At 33.9% G+C, this 25,864-nt stretch overlaps 1 protein-coding gene across 1 annotated transcript; it reads right to left on the bottom strand.

Annotated features, from left to right (window-relative positions):
* Nucleotides 1-3,353: 3,353 nt before the first annotated feature.
* LOC129003675 (sodium-coupled monocarboxylate transporter 1-like) lies at nt 3,354-25,435 on the bottom strand. Its single transcript, XM_054431974.1, has 15 exons — nt 25,378-25,435; nt 20,760-20,881; nt 15,805-16,016; nt 15,012-15,171; nt 14,622-14,687; nt 14,118-14,169; nt 13,718-13,785; nt 12,747-12,901; nt 11,632-11,772; nt 9,085-9,193; nt 8,885-8,994; nt 6,347-6,533; nt 5,695-5,781; nt 5,147-5,292; nt 3,354-4,627 (listed from the first exon to the last, which is right to left on the bottom strand). The coding sequence occupies exons 1-15, from the start codon at nt 25,433-25,435 to the stop codon at nt 4,315-4,317; spliced, it is 1,986 nt and encodes a 661-aa protein (XP_054287949.1). The 3' UTR covers nt 3,354-4,314.
* Nucleotides 25,436-25,864: the final 429 nt, after the last annotated feature.

A 25,864-nucleotide genomic window follows, 5' to 3' on the forward strand; every position in this document is an offset into this window, starting at 1 on the left:
AGAAATCAGCTGTGTTTGAATTTTATTGTTATGCTTTGAAGAATTTTCCTAACTTAGCTTTTGTTTGTAAATGAACGTTACTGTTAGAAGATGAGTGAAATTGATAATGAAGCATAATATTGCTCGTGACCTCCTGAATATTGTCGGGTCAGGTAAAATCTTGTACGTTACACGTTACGCAAGAGCGTGTTTACATCACTTCGGTGAATTATGCAACTCGCCTTCGCTCGTTGCACAACATTCACCTGCGTGATGTAAAAACGCTCTTACTACACTTGTAATGTAAATAGCTATTACAATGCATTCATGTTTTAAGTAAGTAAGCGGACAGCTGATTTTGCGGCCCCGGCCTGTAAAAACCTGCTCGGTCCCCAAATTACGATGACAGCTGGCATAGCCAGCAAAACGTAACTTTCAGCCACCAATTAACCTATGTAATACAGCCAAAAACATCATACTGTGGTGAAAAATGTTATTGTATACGCATTCTGTTTTATCAAGTGGTAGGCCTATTTTGTTTGTAAACTGGCAAGGTAGTCTCTAATATTTTGTATGTGTGGGATGTTTAGATCTTTCCCCAATTTTGTGATCATTTGGGCAGAAATAGTACGGCATCTATTAAAGTCCTTCGATTTTATTGGTTCCTCTCCGGATTTAAGTTCTAGTACTTTTAGAATTACTACGAATAACTACGAATAGCAAAAATTTTCCTTAAAATAAAAGGTGTGAAATTTAATGTTTGCTATGTCTATTATCTACATTGAAGACGGAGATTTTCAATTTCTTTTTCATTTTTAGGCAATTTTTGGTACCGGTTGTTAAGATTATGCACTTACACTTACTCTTACTCTTATCGTTATTGGAGATTATAATTATATTTAATCGTTGGGCGATTCTTGAGTATTTTCAAGAAATGTACAATAGAAGATTGTAGGAAATTGTATTCTCTTTCGGAATATTACCTTCCACTATGGTCGATTTCCTCGCCATTTAAAAGCTATTTGCAAAAACATCAAGCAACCTCCAAATTTCTAGTGGTAAAAAAAGTTGGAGATGACTTTTTAAATTTTTACAATTAAATCTACAGTTCTGCTGGATCGATTTTGTTAAATAATATGTGTCTTTAGAAGGCATAAACTCTTTGAGTTGCTTTTTCGTTTGATGTGTATTTTATAGTGGTAAGTTTAATAGTATAAAAGTTATAAAGCGTTAAAACCGGGTCATTCATTTTGAAACACCCGGTACTGCACTATTGTTACTAAATTTAACATGACGATTGTTTAGAGTTCAGCATCCATAATGTTTTGCAGGTTTAAACAAAACAGAAAAGGCTCCATCGCTACAGCTGTGAAAGTGATGATGCTATTGTAACATGTCTATTCAATAGAAAAACATTATGTAAACTAATTCCAAACTAAACACTTGCCGGAGTTTAAAATCCAGTTCACAATCAATCGCGGAATATTTCTAAGTACATAATGAGAATGAGTCCTTTTCCAAGGGAATTTAGTTTGATTTTTGCGACTATAAAGCTTTGGAAAATTCAAATTTGCCTTGTTGTCAAAGTTACCTTGTTTTATCTTTTCACTGCCATCACCACACCAATAATTCACAACCTACAAACGAGAACATTCCAAAGACTACAAAACGAAACACAGTGTCGCCACAAACTTGTACAGTATAAATCCTATTTAAGGAAAGGAAATATATGCAAAACTGGTATTTACAAACTAGTATTTTTTGGCTTGTATTTTGTGGGCCATTTTGTTTCTTTAGGTTTATGTGTTTTTATGGAGAATTTTGTAAAACTTTGTATGTAGTTTGCTTTTTTAAGGGGTATTGATCAAACTTGGCAAATGTATTTATTTTACAATTCGCTATTAACACTTTACTAAAAAACACACTTTATTAGTTTCCTTATAGCAGCAAACCTAGGTCCTCGTTAAACCTAATGTTATTTAAATAGATTTAATTGAAAATCTATTTAGACAAACAGAAATTCGCTTAGTCGGCAGGTTTGCTGTTGCGGGGGAATTTTAATTTGAACTAGAACTACTTCAAGCTAAAGTACAACCATAGGTACAACTGATAATCCCTCGCGGCCGTGAGGATATCATTATTGTATCTCCTTCCGTCCTGTAGAGATCGTAATCGCCTCCCGTGATAGCGGCACAATTTTGACTTTTTCCCGCGGCCGTGTGGACATTATCATTGGATTGTCTCCCGTCATCGAAGCAGGCTCTGTGTATATCATCATTTTCTTTGGCGATCGCGGCAAAATCATTATCATATCCTGCGTTCGTGTGGACATTATCATCGTCTTTTGCGATCGCGTAAAAATTCTGATCATGCCTCGCGGCTGTGTGTAGACATAGTACTATCGTCTCCCGCGGTTACAGTACAGAAACGTCACTGTAGTCATGCGCGATCGCGGTAAGTTGACAATTACAGGTATAACAAAATTCACTCATAATTACGGTACCGGTTCAAATAAACTCACGCATATTTCCCGGATTTCCTGGTCAGTGGACACACTATGTATGTATATTGCAAAGGGGCGCTACTATTAGTTGTGCCCATAGGGCGCTGTCAGGGTGAAAAACGGACCTGGTTTTGCCTCCAGTGTCATTTAGAGGCTTCTGATTGGCTTCAGATCCAAGACGTCTAAGAAAATTAAACTAACCAAACTTGCTGATGATGAAAAAATCGAATGAAGGTAAAAAAATCAAAAAATAGTTCTGTTTATAAAATAAAACTATAAATGCCTCAAATTAAATTTTAATTTTTTTTTTAATTATAAAATTAAATTGTCATAACCTAACCATAAAGTTGCTGATAACGAAAAAATCCAAAGAAAAATAAAAAATCCAATGAAATCCAACTAGTCAAACAAATATTTCTGTTCATAAAATAAATTTTTTAATGCCTCACATTCTAACAAAAGATGTACTACAGCTAATAAAACAAAGAGTTAATGCTATCGGTGGGATTCGATCTGGCTACCTTCAATTCTTCAGCCAGGAACGCTTCCACTACACCATCGAGGCCGATGGCTCTATTCCGTATCGTTGCGGTATGGTGTTCCCTCAAGAGAAGAGATCTGGCAGCTGACGTCATCGAAGGCTCTTCTATACCTCCCTTGAGTAAATACCCATTCTCTACCAGGTGTAAGTGCTGGTGAAAATTATCTTATTTCACCAACACAATGTAGTGTATTATATTGGTCACATTATAATTATGATGAATTATAGTGTGTGACTTCTCATACAGAGGAGTGTGACTGCTGCTAGACTAGGTATGTGTTTACAAAACTTTTACTAAGGGGCTGAACGAATTTAAATATAAATACAAAACATTTTTCTACAAAACATTTATTTTCAGTAACAGTAATACTTATTTCATAACATTATTTGTATTCCAACTATTCTATATTTTACACTATTTACAACTTATGAAGATCACAGCACGAGGACAGTCATTTTTGCTTAGGTTTTGCTTTTCTTTGTCAAAACTAAAGTATATATCGGTTGGTTTTATTTCAAATTTGTTTATTTTACTACAGATACTGGAAAATATGAAAAATATTTCTGAAGATTAAACATTTATAGTATTTTTAAAGGTAAATCAAAAGGTAATTTTTAAAGTATACATAATCTGTTGCTGTAATGATTAGAATTGGTGTATGATGTTAAAAATATTCTTGTTAATCCCGATCAGTTAGCTCCTTAATGATAACTACATTTGGGCTCTTTATAGGAGACATGAAAACAAATTCACCAGCATTACCTATAACTATGACATATACAAACTAAAAACACACATTATAAAGAGTGCACTAATACTCTTTCAAATAAAATTATTATTTACACATGTACACATTATTAATAAAACTATACAAGACTGCATTCCTTATGCATTCTTCTGTATTTTTTAATTGGTAGACACACCGATAGTTTAAGAACATAAAATGAATTTTATTTCCTCCTTTATTGCTTGTCCTGTATATACAGTATTACCATTGACTATTGATAGAATATTCAGTATAGATACAAAAGTCAATGGTATTACACAATACACAAGGAAATAGATTGTACACAATCTGGTACTTCTTTGACTGTTTTAAATTCAAGATATTCTTCAATCTCAAAATACATCAGATTGAGGAATATTTTATCCTGGATAAAGGAGACTTAACTTATTTTCCTGTTGTAAGGATTGACCACAGGATACTAATTTTGAGTTTTGAAAACCCCTTTGGTGTCTAGATATCACATTTGTCCGTAAAATCTACTCTTAACTTTCAAAATTAATGTTCTAAACATTGTTCATCCCTTTAACGATGGTCACTTTGCTCTTGCCGTTGAGGAGTTTAAGTTCCTCTTGTGCCAGTTTTGGTTTCTCGGTCGGGAGGAACCCTCGCATCCACGGTGTTATGGTCCGCCTGTCCAGAGTGTCCAGACATTGGCCTCCGGTGAGGTAGGACACCAGGAAGCCGATTACGAGGCCGACTAGAGTCCCCATCGTGCAGTAGTACATGTAGGACAACTGGAACATCTGGGGAACATCCGAGTCTGCCTCAACAAGGGAGCTCGGCCCTGTGTAGCTGCTGAGATAGGCCATCGTGGAACTGCAAAAATAATTGTTGTTATTGCTGTGCTTCATTTTACAACAGTAAGGAAATTTCCTTTATTTCAAAAAGATGTAGCCTAACACTGTTTAGACTGAAAAATTACATCCTAGAACTTTGTGATGTTTTTCAAGGATTTTAATCTAATTGATCCAACAAACTTTTTTAAAGAGAGCTGGTAAGTTGAATTTTTTTTCTGTGCAAGCAACTTTTATCATCAATAAGTTTTTAAATTGAATTTTTTTATAAATATTTATAATTGGTCTTGATCATTGGGAGAAAAGAGAAACGGAATTAATTCACAAAATGACAACACATTTAAAAGTTTGGACCTCTTTTCCTTTAAATGTGTTTAGTGACCATTTTTTCTTTTGTTGACATAGGAAAATCAAGTATTTAACAAACACCTTGTTGAAGCTCTAAATTTTGAGAATCTGTAATGAATTTATCAAATAATCATTTTAAGATATAAACACTCAAATAAAGTTATAATCAATAATATTGTGTAGGGGTACTTACTTGTTTATTGCAATGTCCAGAGGGCATTGGTCAACAGTCGTGATTTTCCCCGGAAATCTTATTTTCCCCATGAGCACGTATAACTGGGACCCTCCGACAAGGACAGCCATAGATGTCAGACTGGATATCGCTCCCCATATCGCTCCCTGCAATTGATATACAAATTAAATACACTGGTAAAAAATAATGTACAGAAAAATTAAAATACTCGTAATATTATTTAATATTGCATTGTCATTTATTTGTGAGCTATGTTTCAAGTCTCTAGCTCATCGGGAAGTATGTTTGAATAACTTGGAATGTCTGAGCACAATCTGTTAAATTTTGCTTGTGTGAGCAAAACAAGAAGGTTAGTAAAATATTTAATTTTTAACTTTTTCAGTCATTTATTTGTTTATAAAAAGTTATTTTTTTTAATTTAGGACTTTAAACCATGATAAAAAATGATGGGTGTAGATTAGGATTTACAAACAGACTTTTTGGTACTGAAGTACCAGTCAAAACCAAAATATTATTTTAAAATTATCCTAATATTATGAAGAACTTACGTTAGAATTGACCCATGGAAAGAAGAGTCCGACAGAGAATATGTAGATCATCGGACCATGAGTGATACTGGTCAAACTCATTGCCATCTGAAAATGGGAAATTTAAAGTTATAACAACAAAATTAATGGTAAATACAAATTGAAATGTATAGTTTTCCAACTTTTTTCTGTCTTATTACTCTCCTCTGAACTCATCCATAAAACTAGTTGAGTTTTGTATTTATAGTACTCCTGTCACGTTGAAGCTAAAGATTAGCAGATTTCATTATAAGAAATCTGAAGAAGTAATTTATTCATTTTTGCCCCCAAGATTGAATCAATGACCATAAGTTGCATACCTTTTGCAGTTCTCAACTTACAACTATTATTCTGTGGCAAGTTTTAGATTAGTGCTCCATTTTCAAATCTCGTGTGATTGTGCAGTTTTTCTTCAACCTAAATTGCCACAAGAAACATTAAAATGTTATTTAATTTCTTAACACACTCACTCCTGGGTGTCTGGAGAGTCTACATACAGAGACTGAACCTGTTAATGTTACTTGTGACATTTGTATTTAAGACTGTTGTTACATACAATCTTATGGGATTTAAAAATGGAACAATAATGCTCTGAAAATTACATTGGTAGTATAAGTCAATCAGAAAATCCAACCTGCATAAGATCTCCAAGCCTCTCCACAACAAAGATGAGCAGCACGCAGCATCCTCCCACAGTCAGCACTATCAGCTTCATCAGCAGGGAAGCTGTGGCATCAGACTTGGGTGACTTTTTGTAGTAAGGTGCGATAAAGTCTTCATAGAGCGTCCCCGACACTGTGTTTAGACTGGCAGACATCGTACTGCAACACAAAATACTTGTTTAGTCACCAAGCAGAAACAGTTAAAACCTTTGACTATCGATAGCCATGTTAAGCTGTCGCCAGTTTTATATCACAATGGATGCAGTTGTATTGAGCTACAGCAGATTCTAGTTTCTCTTAAAACAACAAACTTTTTTAATTAATCATGCTTACTGATATATCGACTTATTGTAAGCTATAGCATCTTTTTTCACCTCAAATAGCTCAGTGACAAATACTAATAGGCTAGGCATATTAGGAATATAAATGACAGTTAGCGGAAAGTTTAGGTACAGTCCTAATAATCACTTTTCTTTATGTTTTTTTGGGTCGCTGAACACGATTATGAGGTTTGCTGACAGATATTTTGCCCGGAACATTGGTTATTTTGTGAAAACCCTTAAAATTTGGGCACTTTTTTTGGTTTTTCGGGCAAATCTCGGTAAGTATGGGTTTTTAAGAAAATCCCGCTTTGTAAAATTAAAGATGACAAAATTTACTACAAGTTTCCTATATAATGTTTGTTTCTACGACGAACCGTTTCGCCACTAGAGCACACTAAAAAAGGCCAGAAGTACAACAAAATTAAAAACTATGCTAAATGCTGCCGTTTTACATTACGTTTCCATGGAAACAACCCATGTTACGATAATTTTAACTATTTATTCATGCTAACAAACTAAAACACACTTAAAAATACCCCCACCGCAGCAAACCTGCAGACTAAGCGAATTTCCATTTCCCTGATTGGATTTACACTAAAATGTCTCCTTAGAAATATCACATTTATTCCCTATTTCAATAAAAGTTTAACGAATACTTAGGTTTGCTGCAACAGGGAGGGTAAAAGGTGTTTTTTGTAAAATGTAATATTTAGTATATTTAAATTATGATCAGGGTTTTATCGTTTTATGCAAAATTGAGTTGATGCCTTGGCAGACACAGTTCTGCATTTTGTTTGAAAAAATAAGATCATACCAGTATTCACAATCATTTATTCATTCAACGCAGTGATAAACAATAATGTCAAATGATAAAACAAATTTTGCATCGCTAATTTAAATAAGGATCAAAGTGTTATGCAAGCTCAAATTAGCTTTTTTAACAATTTCCTTTCTTGCAGTTTCTAGAAAATTGTGCAACTAGTTAAATAACACTGAATGTTGATGAAGCAATTAATTTCAACTTGTTTGAATGTGTGCATTGGATCGTAAAAGTGACCCTTCAGGCTTGTAATCCTTGACAGTAATGTATTCAGAGGATCTAGCTTCTGACACTAATGAAAATAATTAATCTACCATCAATATGTGCAAAAAAACTTGAAGGGAATTTATTTCTTTCCAGTGGACACCAAAATAATCTGGTTTTTATACATGAGAGAAATGTTTATGCACGATCCGCAGGCGAGAGTGGAAAGTTTCTCGAGTGCAGCAAAAGGCACTTTGCGCTCGTGTTACACATTATATTTTTCCCACAGTTACCATAAAGCATAGAAACAATTAGTCTTTCAAACACTATACAGCACGTATTTAGGTTAGGTAAAATCCAAGGGTTGAACAAAATGAGAAACACTGCACCAGCTGATTGTAATAGTAGTGTCTTTAAGTGTTGCTAACTTATTTTCAAGCGTACACATATTACGTGTCTAGTAAAAGCACACTGTTTTGTGTTGTTTGGTTGAAATACTGGAGTGCGGTAAAAAATAAGAGTGCGGCAAAAGAAAATAAGTACAGCAAAAGTAAGTAAGTGCAGCAATTATTACTTTGCGTGCTACAATCAATGCAAGGAAGCCCACTTTGTCAGGTAACTGTAGGAAAAATAATTACAAACTGGGCAATCAGCCTTGCACAGTAGGATGATCTTTAACCACAAAACCTTGACATTGGAACGGAAAACACCTGGATGTCTTGAATCGTTATATAAATTGATGCCTAGGCTGTTATCTTACATAACTATACAGTTGCCAACCACAATTCTGAAGCTCGTCTAAGTGTGTAATATGAAAAAAAACCAGAACTGAAATTGGCACATTATAGTACTACTGAAATTATTGTTTGGTTTTTGGTCAGTCATTCTGGTAATGTTGGTATAGTGTAATGTAACACATGTAGTCTTTCAGTTTGGGTTTTCATCAACTTTAAGATGAACTGAGGGTTTACTTTAAATCTCAAAGGCATTTGAAAGGTTTCAGACAAGTTATTGTACTCATGGATTTGTACATTGACTAAGCAATACAGTACTGGTGAAGAGCTTTTTATGTATCTAATTATTTTCCCTTGAGAAATGAGTCATTCAAACATGAAAGGATTTACTACTTCGTCTATTCCTTACTTGGTGTCATCAGTGCTTACCTAAGAGCGGCGCTGACAACTCCAGACACGAAAAGTCCCGTTAAGCCAGGGACATCTCTCGCTACATCCATGACATAGTATGGCAACAGCTGTCCAGATTTTCGGATCATCTAGAGAACAAAGCAAACATTTAATCTAAAGTCAAATGTATAGACAAATTGATTGTTTTTGAAAGTATCTTCGAGTGTTTAAAACCTCACCTTAGTGGCAACTGGATCGCAATCATGATACTTGGCGAATATCAGCAGACCAATGTAAGAAGTGATGCTGATGACTCCGATGATGCAAACACAGCTGATGATCATGACACTGAAAATAAATTTCTTGGTCAGTAAACGAATGAAACTATGTGATTATTTTAGTGTAAAGAAGTTTTTGGTTAGGTTATAGTGTTATTGTGAAGTTGGATTCATCTATATAAATTAACTACCATGTTAGTTTGAGTAAGGGAAAATAACTGTTATGTTATTTCATAACATAGGCTTACTTTAACACTTTTTAATACTTTTAATTGAAATAGCGACCATACGAAGGTAAGAAGTTTAAGCCAACTATGAATGGAGATAAGTGTAGGATGAGTGGTGATCTTGTAGTCATGTTAGTGACTAAGGTCGACATATTACTTAGACAGGACTGTTAATTAATAGCCCATACAGCCAACTGCAATTAAGGGGACCTACAGTTTATAGTGGAATCCAAACCGCATTTTAAAATTGTAATTAATGAAAAAACATCCCAGAATAACACATCTTGTTCATAACTGCAAAGAATACTGTGTCACATTTCGCTATGTGGTTTATCATTAATCATGATAAATGGTGTGAGTTTTAACTACAAAAGAATCACTCAAGACACAGAGATTTTGTCTGTGATTACACTAGATTATGGAGTGTTGAACATTCTTTTACAATTAATAAAATAAACTCCAATATAAGAAAACCAACAACTCCCATCAGTTTTTACAATATCTAACAAAAAACCACTAAGTGGTAACACTTCCCCCGCCAAGTCAGCAACCCAAAAAAGACAATAAATCGCCACTTTTCCGCCAAGTAAAACAATGTAATATATGTAAGTTTGGCAACTTGGCGGCAGACTTTTGCTTGTTTTTTTTTCATTAAAGTTACGTTGGTGGATAATTTCACAAATCAACTTCTCTAATTAATTAGTCCAACTAAGTATAATAATTTCGAGGTAATCAGTAAATATAAAACCATCACTATTATGATTTTATGAAATGTGACACAAATAAGGTCAAATTTTGTAAAATAAGCTCTCATCTAGCAATGTACTATTGGGAGAGATACTTGCTCAATGAAACTAATTTTATGGTATTTTTTAAAGTGATCAAGCAAAAGTCTGCCGCCAAGTGGCCAAACTTACATACATTACATTGTTTTACTTGGCGGAAAAGTGGCGATTTATTGTCTTTTTTGGGTTGCTGACTTGGCGGGGGAAGTGTTACCACTTAGTGGTTTTTTGTTAGATTGTATTTATTTTTGTAGAAAATTAACAGTTAAAATAAAAATCCTCTTTTCTCTTATATATAGACCAGGGAACAACTACACATAAAATGCATTGGTGTTACATAAGTGTTCCGATAATTAAACCCGTATATCTAAAGACTAGTGTAAATTGAGCCCTTATTAGAGAAGTAAAAATGTAATCAAACAGATTAGGTTTGTTAGAGATAGCATAAGGCAAAACAAATATTGAAAAACTCATTTTTATCCTAAATTTACATATCACTTTTTACATTCACTTTTTTGCTTGTTTAACATACGTAGACGGATTTTCCCGATTGTTTTATTTGTTTTAGTGTATCAAAACATAAAACTAACCTTATTTAGTTAAATAAATTTTGGCAATATTATGAAGAAACAATGTTAAAACTAACCTTAGTACTAGTACTAAGTTTCAAGTTCCTAGGTTTCATATGTTTTGATAAGTAGTATTAAACTGTTAAAAATGACGAGCTGCTGTACCAGTGTACCATCGGTACACTGCATTTTTCAATGGAAAGTATCGGGGAATATCACTGCTCTAAGTAATTTTATATAGTAAGTAGCTCAAATCATTCGGTATACCTGAAAAAAATACTTTATAAAAGTTTTAAAATATTTTTTCAGCTGATCCTATGAATTTCTCTAACATTTTAAATTAATTGAGATTTAATCGCAGCTGATCCTTCTTTTGTTTTGATTTTAATCCCATGTTATTTAAATGGGCCAAAATCGTACTTTGAGGGCTTGCCAAGGGTTTATGGGTCAACGCACCGACTTGTGACCCTCAAAAGGCACATCTACACGCTAAGGGCTTTCAAACAACATAAAAAACATTAAAATTGAGCCAGTGGTTTGGGCTGTAGGTCCGTCAACATTTAAGGAGAAGAAGGAGAACACGGAAAATTTGTGAATTTTCAAACTAGTTTTTCTTGGCTCAAACACAACCTTTTTTTAAATTCTTTTTTTTATTTTGCCAAGAATGATTGCCCCTATCCAGTGGATGAACAATTATTTTAATAGCTTTTGTTTCTTCAGAGCTATAGACGAGTAAAAAAGCCACTTTGTCACGTCATGTATATATACACTGCAGCAGCTGTGTACCGCTGGGGGACTTGGCGGGAGACATGACAAAATTATTAGAAGAACTAAATGGTATTGTTTTCAGTTTTGTAAACAGTTTAATTTATAAAGCAATTTGGAACTAATCTTCACTAATTAATCACATAATGGCAAACAACTCACATTTTGGCACCTCTCATGGATGGAACACAGATAAACTTCTGCACTGAGCCTGGGTGCACTGCAAAGTTGGAGAGCCAGAAGAACTGAGTTCCGATGATAACTGTCCAGAATGTGTTTCTTGCAAATGGATCAGTATCAAAACTGCAAAAGCAATCAGTTAGTAAACACTTGTTGTTTGGTAAAAAAACAAGGAAAGTCCTCTCTAAAAGGATAGAAACTACGTACCACCACTACTTGTATGGCAATGTAACCTAGGATATTGTGCTTGAGATGGAGTTTTAGACTGGTGGACACATCAATCTGTTGTGATACTATCCATTCAGTATTTTCACATTCATAGAAGACTCGAGTATCAAATAAAAGGCCAAGAGACAAAAATAGGTAGACCACATAATGCATACATGTTATCAGACCTTAAATGAGTAGACTACATGGAATTGGTCAGAAAAATAAAGTTTTTTTTTTAATAACTCTTTTTATTGAAGAAAATTCAAAAATTTATCAACTTGGAGAATATTTTGGTGATAACCAGGAAACTAATTTCCACATGATTCCATAGAGAAGCTTTACATTATTATGAGAATGTGGTCGATCTAAAAATTGGTAGTGCTATTTACTAGATGTTCTAAGGAGACTTCAACTGCATCCAAACTATTTTGTCTAACTAAGCCGAACTGAGCAAAGAAAAAGAGAGAACAAAATCATGTGGCATTATATCATCTTCTCAGCTAGTAATTGAATGAATGCATTCAGCAAACACGTTACGTGTAGTTACATTACGTGTAGGAATGTAAATGACGAATGATTAACTTTGATTTATGCAATGCCTTCAGGACTCTGTCACTACAGTACTAATTTTATGCTTATGAGAGGAATCACAAGAAAATGTACTATGATTAAATTTCTACTCGGCAAAAACCTAGACTGAATATTACTTTTCACAAAGAGTGAATATTCGTCTAATATGCCAAAGTACTGGTTTCAACTGTACATTAAAAATAAAACTACTCAGAGTAATAGCTTTTAATCATGGTTTTATTGCATTCAATATACTTTTTAAACGTCCTTAACCATTTTGCCTTTTATTCCCCAAACTTTATCAGCTTTGAACTTACTTCAACAATTCCAGCCGATGACCTTCCTTGGCTATCCGAAACACTTCTGAGAATCCTCCAATTTGTGAAGTTCCCAAAATTAAGATGGAGGTGATTGACACAGCAATGAAAATACTTTGGAGAGCATCAGTCCAAACTACTGCCTTGAGTCCCCCCTGCAGAATAAAATTTGAATGAGAATGGAGTGAGCCCTACATAGGTATAATTGAGAAACAATTTTCAGGAAAACTTTAGTGTTATGCCAGTTTGAAGAGTTTTGCTTTAACTTGGAAGTAGGCGTAACCAATTATTGACTATTGTCTGTTGACTAGTTGATTGGTTATTTTTCAACTACCGGTACTCAATTCATGTGTACAATAGTGGATCAATATAACGTACAACTCGTACAATAAGGGTTATGGTTTTATAAAGACGGACTCAAAACTGGTTTGTTTGACTCATTTTCTTTGCAAAAACTTCATAAACCATCACGAAGGAAACCAACAAGTTCAATGTAACCTTTCCTTGATGCAAACTTGTGTGGTAAATAATGGACAGGACAAGCAATTTGGCGTGATTCCAAAATTACAACTTTGACCTAATTTCCACTTGAGATTAAAGAGTGACCGCCATCAGAAGGTAATTTGACTTGTAACTAATTGTGTATTGCAATAAAAGATGTTTTGCATTCAAATAATAACTCATATTTTAATTATAATCATATCAATTAATTAATCTATGTCATGATAAGTTTGTTGATTACCTACACACAAAGTTTTAAATGGCATGAATAAAATTGCATTTCTACTGCACTTTACATATCATGATCAAGCCAAATGATTGTTGTATAACCATTACCACAGTCTTGCATTCAAATTGCATTACTTTATCTGTTGGGTTCTTATATGTTTTCAAAGTAGGTAACAAAACAAAGTAATAGAATACAAGACAGTCATGAAATCTTGTTTGTATCAGAGCAGAGCGTAACTTACCAGAGTTGTGTAGAATATGCAAACGAGGCAGATGATTGGAGCGATTACATGTACTGAAGCCCCCGTAACTGAAAACAAACAAACAGTTTACATAACTTCTGGGGAATTAAGATGAATCTTGTTGGTGTAAAGCTACCTCCAATAAATCTACTCCTTCCAGGTATAGATTTAATTGGATAAGATACATACCTATTCATCTTGTATTATGAAACTATAAACATTGAAACCTACATTTTTTATATATTTTTCCTTATCAAAGTTATAGGTTATAACTTAATTAACCTAACAACTATATTACTATAACTAGGTATAACTAGGTTAACTTAGGTTATAACTTATAGGTTTAGGTCACAAGATTATGTTTAATGAAGCAACTAACTAAATAATCAGATGATCTTACCTTGATTAAAGGCCAGCGCTGGGACATAGATCACTATTGGGATGTAGACAATCTGTAACAGAAAGTAAAATGGTCAAAAAAGATAACAAAAATGTGTTTTAAAAAAATAGAAATGTTGCAAAAAGAAAAAACTTCAAATTTAGAAGACACCAGAGTTACCTTGAAAGGCTTGAACAAATTTATGAGTAATAAAAAATACTGTAAAATATTCACAAACCTGTTCTATAAAGTCGCAAGATTGCTACCTTTTTGCAAAACGGTTTACTACTTCAAGAGTTTAAGCAATTCATCAGTTTAATTTATTTCATCATAGCTTTCTCTAATGACGATAAATCATAGCTCAAATGAAATAAGTATATAAGACACGGTTTGAAATTGGTATAGTTTTCGGAAAAAGGATGCTTTCTATACATTTATTACAAATTTTACCCTGACAAGTGACAATGCAAACTAGTTTGTTAATTTTTATATTAATAATAATATGATATTGCTGTAGGTACTCACCAATGAAACAGCAAATATGAATGACCCCATACTCCGAACTTTTGAATTGAACCTCATTTCCAAATACTGTAAAAATACACAAATCGTTAGTGGATTTAAATTAATAACAATGCATCTAAAAGACCAAATATATTCTTTTGGGGGGTTTCAAGTTATCAAACGATAGTTAGACAAAACTTTTTTACATCATAGCATAAAGTTGAAACCACCAATTAAAGCATACAGTTTAAAATAACTTATTGCATACTAAGAAACAAACAACACTATAAAGAATTGTTGGTAAATTTTATGTGATTTTGACACTTTAGTTCCTCCAAGGACTTTGTCAACATAATTAGGTTTAAGTGGATCAAACTGAGACCCCCATTCTCAACTTCAAAATATATTTACCTGGAAAGCAGAGTTGAGCTGTAGGGGATAGAAGACAGGGATGTAGCAGAAGATGACCAAGAAGGAGACGACCACCATGCTGACTATGATGAGGTAGTACTGTGTCCCATAGAGGTAGATCTCTGCTGGAACTCCCAGGAGGGTTATCCCAGACACATGGCTGCAAAAAAATGTCAACATCAATCAGGAGAAATATAACAGAAAGACTAACTCATTGTTTGTTCAAAACGTCAAAAAAAATCCACTCCTTACTCTGATTATCATAAGGAATAAAGGGAAAGATTTAAAGATCCAAACTTTGCTGTTGATAACTTGTCTCCGAGGACCATGAAACATACTAACTAAGGACTCTAGCAGAAGCTTTAATCATATAAAAAAATTATTTTCAATAGCAATATATTCAATAAAACTATTTTATTGATGACAGTGCTCTTCAAATTCTACTGTGCACATTAAACCTAGGTAAAATATAAAAAAAATACTTTCAAATGACGCTTGGATTTTAATTTTTGAGCACATTTTATTTCTGAGATACCTATGGAAGACTGATAACAAAACCTATCCGTTTTGGGAAAACGTTTTGTATTTCTATTGATCAAATTCCACGTTACACATCCCAGTTAACTTGAGAATCTTAAAAGACCTAAACAGTTTCCTGTATTATTTCATGTCCTTCAGTTTTTTAAGGTAAAAAATAGATACTGTAATTAATGTAAATAACTATGTCTATCTTAAAGATTTTAAGGATTAATAATTCCAATTTATTATAAATTCAACTGTTATTTAACCTCACCTGGCAACATTTGACAGCGCCACAGGCAGAATCCCCATCTTCTTGCCGCCCAAAAGGTATTCAGAGACGGTGTTCTGAGCGCTGCAGCAGCCGAAGTAGATTCCGATCATGGCAGACATGCTCAGTAGAGCTCCGAAGATCAGGTACTCTATCAGGCCAAACTGAAGCTGAGCCGCCATTATTGACACAACGGTCGTCGTATTAGCCTCCATCTAGGACAAGAAGTAAGAATATGTCAGATAGATTTATGAGATTATAATGAATTTTAAGTTTCAAATTTTACGAGGGAAATAAGGGAAATACTAGTAATACTTGGAGGGGTAGAAAATAAACAATCATTGGTTTAAATAATTTGGTTAAATTTGGATCTTTAGGGTGGAAAACGTTTGATGTTTTGTGTAGGAAAGGCTTACACCACAAAGAATTACTTATGACATTTTATATAACAAACGAACATGAAAGAGGCTGCTGATCGGGTCTAACAACTTCCAGGAGATAAATCATAATTGGATATAATCAATTGATAGCTTAGGTTGTTTGTAGGGTCAACATCTTTTAACTGGCAGCAGTCAAACAAAAATATCCTACTGTGATAAAAGTTGGAAAAACATACAGTACTTGTTTCTAAATGCTGCAAACCTGTTTGATAACTTCGCAAAAACATCTTCAGTACGTAGGTGATTAAATATCACATACATTCTTGATTATCAGTCGTGTTGTTAAGCGATAGTTGGGTAAAACTCATGTTTGATCGTGACTTGATAAATGACGCATAAAAGTAAATGAAGCTTAATGTACAGTTTGCGAAACCGGCTAGCAAATCATCTACGTCGTGTTAATCAGCTGTGTGGCGTCGCCGAAGGCTTGAACCTGATAGTCCATAATTACCGACCTGATCTGCAACTTCAATAACAAACAAGCCCTCGCCTGGTTAGGATTCTATTAACCAGGCCGTTTAATATTCAGCGCAAAATGTGGTCGGTAAATTATCGCTTTTAAGTAAATATGACTCAAGAACTTTTGTGAGGTTAGTGGCCTCCGTTAACCTGGCTTTTCCATGTCTTTATTTGTGTTGTTGGATAAGACGTTTAGTTAATTAAGCCAAGGAGTATTGGCTGGAGTGAAATTTAATTTGGGTAAGATTAATCCAATTCGCTCACTTTCAATTACTTATTGTCTTGTTTATTTGGCAAATCTTCTTAACCTACTACATAACGTTACGGGTGTGGTCCCCGTTCGTGATTGCCTTTCAATTACGCCTTCTTCTATTAATTGGAGAGTATATTCTAAAATGATACATTTGCTAACTGAAGTAATCCAAATGATACGTTCAACATCCTTCCTCCACTGGATTATAGAGTATACTTTTCGAAATTCCAAATATGTTTTTTTTTTCACGGCCCCTAAGTATACATTTCCCACGTGGGACTAAATATCAGTACCTCTTTTATATGGTTTTTTGGCCTATCCAAGTATAATCACACCCAGTCTAAATTACCCACACAGGACCAAAAATACCCTAGCGAACGTGATCAGTTATCACGGGCATTCCAAACTTTTCCACGTCCACTTGGCTGAACCACGGAGAATATTGGTGGGAAACTACAGGTAAAGGAAACTAGAAGGAATGCAGAATTGGCGGTAAGTCGTACAGAAACCAGTGGGAAGTCCGGCGGAGATTCCAGAGGAAGAAATAAATTAAACAAATCTCAGTGACCGGCGCGACGCAGCCTCGGACAACTTTACTATTAGTAGCCCGAGCCACTTTGTGCGAAAAACCTGTTCGGATTCGTAACTTTCTATAATTATTTGCCTGCCTCGAAGTGGTTTTCCATTACAGGTGTAACAGGTAAAAAGCGGGGAGAATCGGGCAGACCACGTCAGTTAATCGTGTTTCATTATTTTAATCAAAAGTTGATTGGACTTCCATTAGCATGTGACGTTCGAACGTAAAAAAAACGAAAGTTAAAAAAGTAAAATTTAAATTCACACTCCAACATTTTACTGCCAAATTTAAAACTTGTCTATCCCTTGATGGAACTAATGTATCTGCACTTGTTAAAGAACAACATAAACCCTAAGATGTTTTAGGTAAAACCATGCTATAAAAATTTTAAATGTATAATTCAGAAAAAAATAATCAAGTCTAAACTAGGTACTCATTTAGTTAAAGAAATATAGATAAGTTTTGTATGCTCTACATTAAACTTACTGATAAATTTTATCTCCAATTAGTTTTATGAGATTAGTAATACAGTTTGTGGAATCTGTTTAACTACTGCATTATTTTACCATAAAATTTATTTGTTTTTGACAAAGACACGTTGGCACGTTTGTAGTTGTTCGGAAGTGAAACAAATCACGTATCATATTCATAACATCATAACAATCAGGTCATAGACCGTTAAAATGCCCGGTTTATTGTCATTACGTAATGGTTGTAAAGAATCGACCGAAAAGAATCAAACTGCTGGACAACTTCAGCTAATTATCAAGATAGGTCAACTAAGTTATCTGGAAGATGCATAACGCTGCGAGTTATGTAAAATATGTTTTTATCTATTCCGGACAGTGAACCGGGCCAGTTTTTAAGAGTAAAAACTTTGCAAAATGGCGAGAAGGTATTCTGATATTTTATAGTTTTCTTGTTTTAATGCTTCAATTGACGTTTTGTGTCGACTTTAGTGTACTTTCATTACTAGTGATTGGAACTGATTGATAAAATCAAAGTCAAATTGAATTTAAACATAATTAAATCTAAGGCTTACCTTACGATCCAATTTTTTTTCTTTTTTTTTTTAACGATCCAGAGGCTATATCTCCAAATGAATTTAAACATTCAAACGAACTAAATTACGTAAAAAGAGGAATTTCTCTCCGAGCAAAGAATTATACGCGAACCTGTAACCAAAACAAACAAGAACTGTACACATTTTACCGATGGATTTTGGTATTTTGTACGATTATGAATATATTATGATGCACCGCCTAACAAGATTGAACCTATGATTGAACCTTGTTAAAACTTCTGAATTTGGCACTGTGTTAACTACAAAATACTTTATCTCAAAACCAATACTCACATAGTTTTAATGTTAATTCTGAAATATGTATGGTAATGTTACGTTGGAGGGTGTTAATTTTATTTTCTATATTTTACTTTAATTGATTGGTTAGCCGAGTTGTTGTAGTGGCCGTCTTCAAATCTGGAGATTCATTGTTCCCAAATGGATTTTATATGCAGATATCGTTTGTATTTGGACTATCAAATCAATGATGCTATCTTAAAAAAAAGATCGACGAGCAAGATCAGGGTATGGATAGTCACAAAACCGTGTAAAAATACCACTGGCGTTGAAACAATTGTACACAAAAATGTTTCGGTAATGTGTTATTGTTATTAATACAGCATTGATTATCTTAATCTCACATTAAATCTTACTTCAGTTTCTTTCGGAAAATTCTATTGTGTACAAACATTACAAAAATATTGTACACATCCCTGAAACAAACCTTGATTTATTTTCGGCCGTGTTTTTATTTTCCCTTCATCGTTATCAAAACCATAATTAATAAGAGTCAAGAGCGCAGATAGCGGCCATGCCATTCTGTTGAATCATTTGTAACATTGACCGTATTCATTGAGTGATTACAACTAAGAAGGCCAACCAGGTTCATGATCTGTGTTTATACTTCTACAAGTTTATATTTATCCGTGTTTATAAATATAAATACAGTTACAATATAACAAAATAACACTTGAGGACATTTGGATCAATATAAAATCAACACGTTTGTGAGAATTAGGCCGAGCTTATCAAAAACAAATATTTCAATGCCAAATGATCAACCTTCATTTCAATGTAATTTTTATCTTTGCCAAATGATATTGTTTTGTTGTAAAATGAGTTTTAATTAAATGGCAGAAGTATTAAGCATGTTTAGTGTAATATAAAACTGGGTATGAAATAGTTATGTAGTCATATAAAGATTAAAAGAATAACAAACACAAACAACTACTTAAAACAAGAGAGGCTTATTGCAGTTTTGGTAAAAATATTTCAATACAGTTATATAAAATGAATGTATTTTTTGATTCTTTCACAGACGAAATAGTATTTTAAATTACTGGTAATAATTATATTGTCCTATAGTAAAAACAAAAGTAATATTAAAATATTTGTATTGTTTTTATTTTGAATCGTACTACGAAAACAGAGCTTTGGTTTATTCTGTTGGTTAAAAATTAAGTTTGTTTAAGCATTCCTACAAAATTATGATAAACATTAAGGAATACGCATTATTATATTTTGGAAAATACTACCACAGACATTCATATCAAATATAAGTTTAAACATTATCACAAGTATTGCAAGTATTTGAGAATGTATTAAATAACCTTTTCTCCTTTTGAGAAGCATAATATTACAAATATATCAAATAAGTTTCTAAATAACTTCACAGTCTACCCTTAAGAGCTATTAAATGAAACTATATAGAAAACATTCATCCAATTTTCCTTGATCAAACTAATAAATGTGACAATTAAATTTTGAGGTGATTAGTTAAGTTGTATTAGGTAGTTAATTAATTTAATCAGAGCCCTTTTTAGTGTTGTTAACATAAAAATGTGTCCTTTATACATTAAAATGTAGAAAGAGTTCTATTGTATTGAAATGTGCTATGTGTAGCATTGTAAAATGCTGATTAAAAAGTTACAATATACATTTGAAAATGTATTTTATTCAATGCATTGCTACAAATAAATTACGACAATTTCAAAAAGAAAAAAGGCACAACAAATTATAAAAGCAGTCAAAACACATTCAAAAGTCAAATTGGTTATATTTTTATTCGTTATTATTACATTAAATTGCATTATTCTACAATTAATTGTTAACCTATTTTACTATGAAACCAAATACTTTAACCTATGAAAGATTTGAACCACTTACTTTGAGCTCACTTCCAGGAGGACGATGCACTAACACTGTGACTGGGGACTGCGCCCCGGTGGTTATATGTGGCTGACCGGCCACTTTGACGTCATCCGCGGTGCCAGGGGGTTTCCACCGGCCTGAAGACAGACAGCTGACCGGTGTGCGGCATTGTTGATCAGCTGGTACCACATCAGCTGATCAAGTGACAGTTGTCTGCTCGCGCGGAGATTGTGTGAATGAGTAAAATGAGGTTTTGTGTGATAAGTTGAACTGTTCTAAAATGTTTGTTATTTTTTAAGTTAAAGATTATTGTTGAGCATTTTTTGTAGAGCAAATAAACATTTTTGAAGGTTTAAGTTTTATGGATGAATAAAAATAAAACAGCACTTCAAAAATATAAAATTTTGTTTTAGTTTCTCCAATGAACTTGAATATTTGAGTACCGTACAAGTAGATTTTTATCATATTTAATAATATGAAACTTGTTTTTGTGCATTTCATGTTTGTGACATTTGAACGCTAGTCAACTAAATGTTAGTTTTCATACTTAAGGGAAGATTTTATGATTGGTTTTTTTCTTTAGTTGTTTAGTTATTTAGTTTGTGAGTTGTTTCTTTAGTTTTATTTCTAACAAATATACAGTTTTTTGCTTAATCATTTAATCGAAATTGGTAACGTTCAGGGTTTAAGAAGAAACAAATAGAAAACAATAAAACTTTCTCTATATAACAACACCTCTATATAACGGAATCGACACAAAAACATATATTCAGCTGATCGATAGGATTATTTAGAGTAGGCTGATTTCGAACTTTTTAAAGAACCGAATCTGAACGGCGTAAAACTAAAACTACCTTAAACTTAGCAATGATACGGAGTGTTTAAAGACGTTCAAAATGTTTTTATGTTGGCCTCCGGATTACTTTGGTTAAATATATGAATTTGTGTAAATACTGGCTTCGTAGGAATCCAAATTGATAAGTAATACTTATCAATTTATATACATCCGCGGGACTCTACATCCATCCGGTTGCCAGCGAATTACTCACATACCATTGTTGCAATTTTTTATTCGTTTGTCACTCGATATAAATGTAGGCCTACCTTTTCATCGTTTAAATGTCCATGTTGGTGTTCTTGTGTCTTTGTAGAAGTGAATCGACAACCTTCTGATGAATTGATCATGACTTCCTTTGACGCCTGAAGATGACTTCCTGAAGGTGAAGCCATAGATTAAATGAGTACCTAAGCAAAGGTTCCGTGCGGTCTACTCCTTTTTAATCTATGGCGAAACTAGTTGCGGCATTAGTAGCAATTTGGATTAATACGAAGCAGGTATTTACATAAATTTATTTAGTTTGGCACCTACAAACTCTTTTTAGATCTAGTTTAATGATATTTGGATGTTATTGTAAACATTGGCTTGGATATTCCTAGTTTGAATACAATGATTTAATTCAACGCTAACATACGAGTACTGAAATAAAAAGAATTTAAAAGTTCAAAAGTCTAAGTTGTTCCTAATCATGTTATTTTTTCTATACTAATGTCATATTCTATCTTTTAAGAACTGCAATTAATTAGTGAAAATGAACTGTCTGACTACACGTTCAACTACGCACGTGAACAAGATTTTCCTGATTTTGGACCTACCTTCACTTAGATTTCCAGGAGTTACTCCTACATCGATGAGGAACTGGTTTAAAAGAGCCTACTGCTTACGGGTTAGCTACGAGACACCTACTGCTGTTTGTGGATTGGTTAAAATGCTGTTTCTGCGTATGATCGCACCCCAAGACCTTGCGCCATTCGTATTGGGCGAAAAGCATTTCTCTATAAGCTGATGGGCAGTTTGCAAAGGTGGATGACGAGACTTAATAAGATTTTTTATGTGAGAGGTCCAGTGGGTAAGTTGGAGACAGATTTTTCTGTAATCCCTCACTAATGCATCATCGCGACATATCCTAGAATATGGTACATTACTTAAAACTGGAACGCTGGAAGCCAAGGAAGAGGAGTAGGCCTAGTACTTACTGTCAAATCTTCGTCTTCGTCATACGACCGCGTCGTTGAATATGTGAAGATTGTAACCTACATTTCGGATGCGTTGTAGCAATTCATAATAGGGGCATACTACAATTTAACTCATTGAGTCATTAAGTTGATGCAGTATCGCAATCTACTTTGACTATGGAATTCTACCTTAGAGATTAAGTGCTTCCTACGGCTCACATTACCCTGTCGAAATCCAAACCCTCACAAGAGTACACATACGTACTAAGAAACTAACGTTTGTACGTATTGTGTACGTACTATCACAATATGTGTACTAAGAAGTACGCATATTTTTCAGCCTGAGTAGTATTCAGATGCCGAGAAGACTTAGAAACACGGGTGATGTACCAAAAATTAAATACAATATTAACCCCTTTTCATGCCTTTTACGGATTTTTCCAAAATCACTGTAAAAATACAGTTTTTTTGTTGTGTTTTTTTTTTTTATCAGCCCAGTTAATGAATACAATAAAACAGCCTTTTCGCAACTAAATGGTGGAAAGCTGGATTTTGTATATGTGATATAATCTTATGGGAGGTGTATTTTCCCAAAAATCCCCACTCTCACCCCTTGAGCTTTCCCCCCACCCCCTCCAAACCTAGAAATTGCAGTGTTATACTAAATTGACCATAAGTTGAATACTATGTAAGCTATCGTGTTGAAATTTTTCTTGTTTTATTTCTGATTCGTTTTCCTACAACAGGCCTACTTATAGTTTTTTCTATAACCATTACTTAGGGAGATATAAAACTAAAACTTCGTTAAAAGATTTGTTTCAGAGTACACAATTTTGTTTTTCTCTACATTTGTTTTAAATAAATATCTAAAATTGCTGTATTATCAAACCATTAATATTTTATACCGTGTGCCTTACAATTAAGTATCTGTAAAATAAAAAGTCATATTGAATTAAATTTTCTATTATACACCATAAATATGTTCTGTAAAGCACCGAGTTCACGTTCACATAATATCCCTGTTTTAATCACATTTCATCCAGACTCTACTTCGACTCCCTTATTAATTGTGGAGGAATTACTCTATATAGACTAATTTTAGAAAATACCTAGTTCCCAACTTTCACGGGTTTCCCATTTAAACCCATTCTATGAAGTTGACGGTCCTAAACCGGCGCTACACGTTAGTGATAATGACTTGAAACAATGTTCAAGTCGAGCGGGAAGCCCGATTGACACGTTTTCTCGTCTTAGTGTGAGTGCGTAAGCGTATGAGTTTGTGTATGTGTGTGTATGTGAGTATGTATGAAGCAACCATTGTTACAATCACCTACAATTACACACTATCCACTAAAGTAGACAATGGTTTATAACTTACCAACGGGGAACTGTTAACGGTACGATCATCAGGAAAGTCGGTCGCCTACGCTAGAACAAACACTCTGATATCACTCGGGCACATACTGTTATCAGCTGGCTTTGAAATGCAACATATGCACCCGTGCCTAACATACACACGCCCTTAAAGATATCTGGCTTTAAAACTTTTAAATGAAATTTTAAATTTTAAGTAAGTTGCCAATTTACAAAACAACATACAGTACGAGGGATTAAATTAATGCAATAAAGTTTAGGTAAAATACTGTATGTTGCAAAAACATAAGGGGATGCAACTAACGGGCCAAAATGTATATAATCTTGTATATAATAAGTGAGGCTTTTATATTAAAAGAGCCATAATAGAGCTCTTTCTCGCTGTTTGTCAATTAGCTGTTCTTGTGGAAGTTATATTGAAAATCAGTCAATTGTTCAGATTTATTCAAAGGGTTAATAGATAAAACATAATTAAACGTACGTTATTGTTTACACATTTTAATTGAGAAGGGGGCATTTTAAAGACTGAAAAAAACTCACAAGTAAAGCTATTCCCAACTGTAGTATTTTAAAAACGAAAAGATTAATAAAAAAAAATGATTCTCAAATAGGTGGGTAATGTTCATGATACTACCACAACTATAAGAACAAAAACAAATGTTGTCACTGGCCTGAAAGGAAACATGATTTTTATCAATATTTATATGGAACTGTCAAACCAGCCGTTACAGCCATTTGTATAGACATTCAGGCCAGTGACGTTATTTATTTATGTTTATTATGAGAAATGCGATAAACAATGAGTCTGGATCAGGTCAAATTAGGTATGTTTCTGTCCAAATATGTACTGGGCGTATTTAAATTAAATATTCTATGTGTTGTTGTTTCACAACGTTTAAAATTGTTAACGTGGGTATAATCATTGACTATATATACCTACAGGTATATATAGTCTATATATACCTATATATATATAGTCTATATATACCTATATATATAGACTATACATAGATATTGACTATATATATACCTATAGGTATATATAGTCAATGGTATAATCAAAAGAAATACGTTTATTGTAAATGCTAGTATGCAGCGGACGGAAGATGATTCGTCACTCTTGACATGAATAATAGATGTTCCGCCGCGCATGTGGTGCGGCTGGAACTGCAGTCGTTGGACGACAGCCGTTGATCGATAATCGTAGAGCGACTGCTGAGCATTGTTTTCAATGGCGCCCACTGACGCGACTGGCGCCACAGTCGTAGACGGCTATCGTACGGGTCTGCTCCTGGAGCAGACATAGTCGCAGTCGTTGCACGATTTTTGAGGCTTTCGCAGCGTTTTCTCAAGAAAGTGCGCGTGTCTTTTTGTCGAGTGTCATCCAAGACTACAATGAAAGTGTTTACGCTCGAGGAAGACGAGAAACTAGTTGAGGCGATTTCTCCCCACCCTGAAATTTACAACCTGAGACACCCTCTTTACAAGGACCAACGAGCGAGAAACAACGTTTGGGAAGCAATATCAGAGGAAGTCGGAAGATCAAGTAAGTTTATTTATCTTAAAGAAAATGTCATATAACATTTATGCACTTTTTCGTTCCATGATTCGTCTGATAGTGGTGCTGTGTTTTATCTACTAAACCTAATTCAGTTTCAATAGGGCCTACCTTTTAGCGAATTTCCCTACAGCAAGTAGCTATTACCGTAGGTGGCACGGTAAGACCTATAGGC

Source organism: Macrosteles quadrilineatus, unplaced genomic scaffold (assembly GCF_028750875.1).
Source record: "Macrosteles quadrilineatus isolate MER2022 unplaced genomic scaffold, UCM_ALF_1.0 Scaffold_9__3_contigs__length_116548681, whole genome shotgun sequence".
Lineage (NCBI taxonomy): Eukaryota > Metazoa > Arthropoda > Insecta > Hemiptera > Cicadellidae > Macrosteles > Macrosteles quadrilineatus.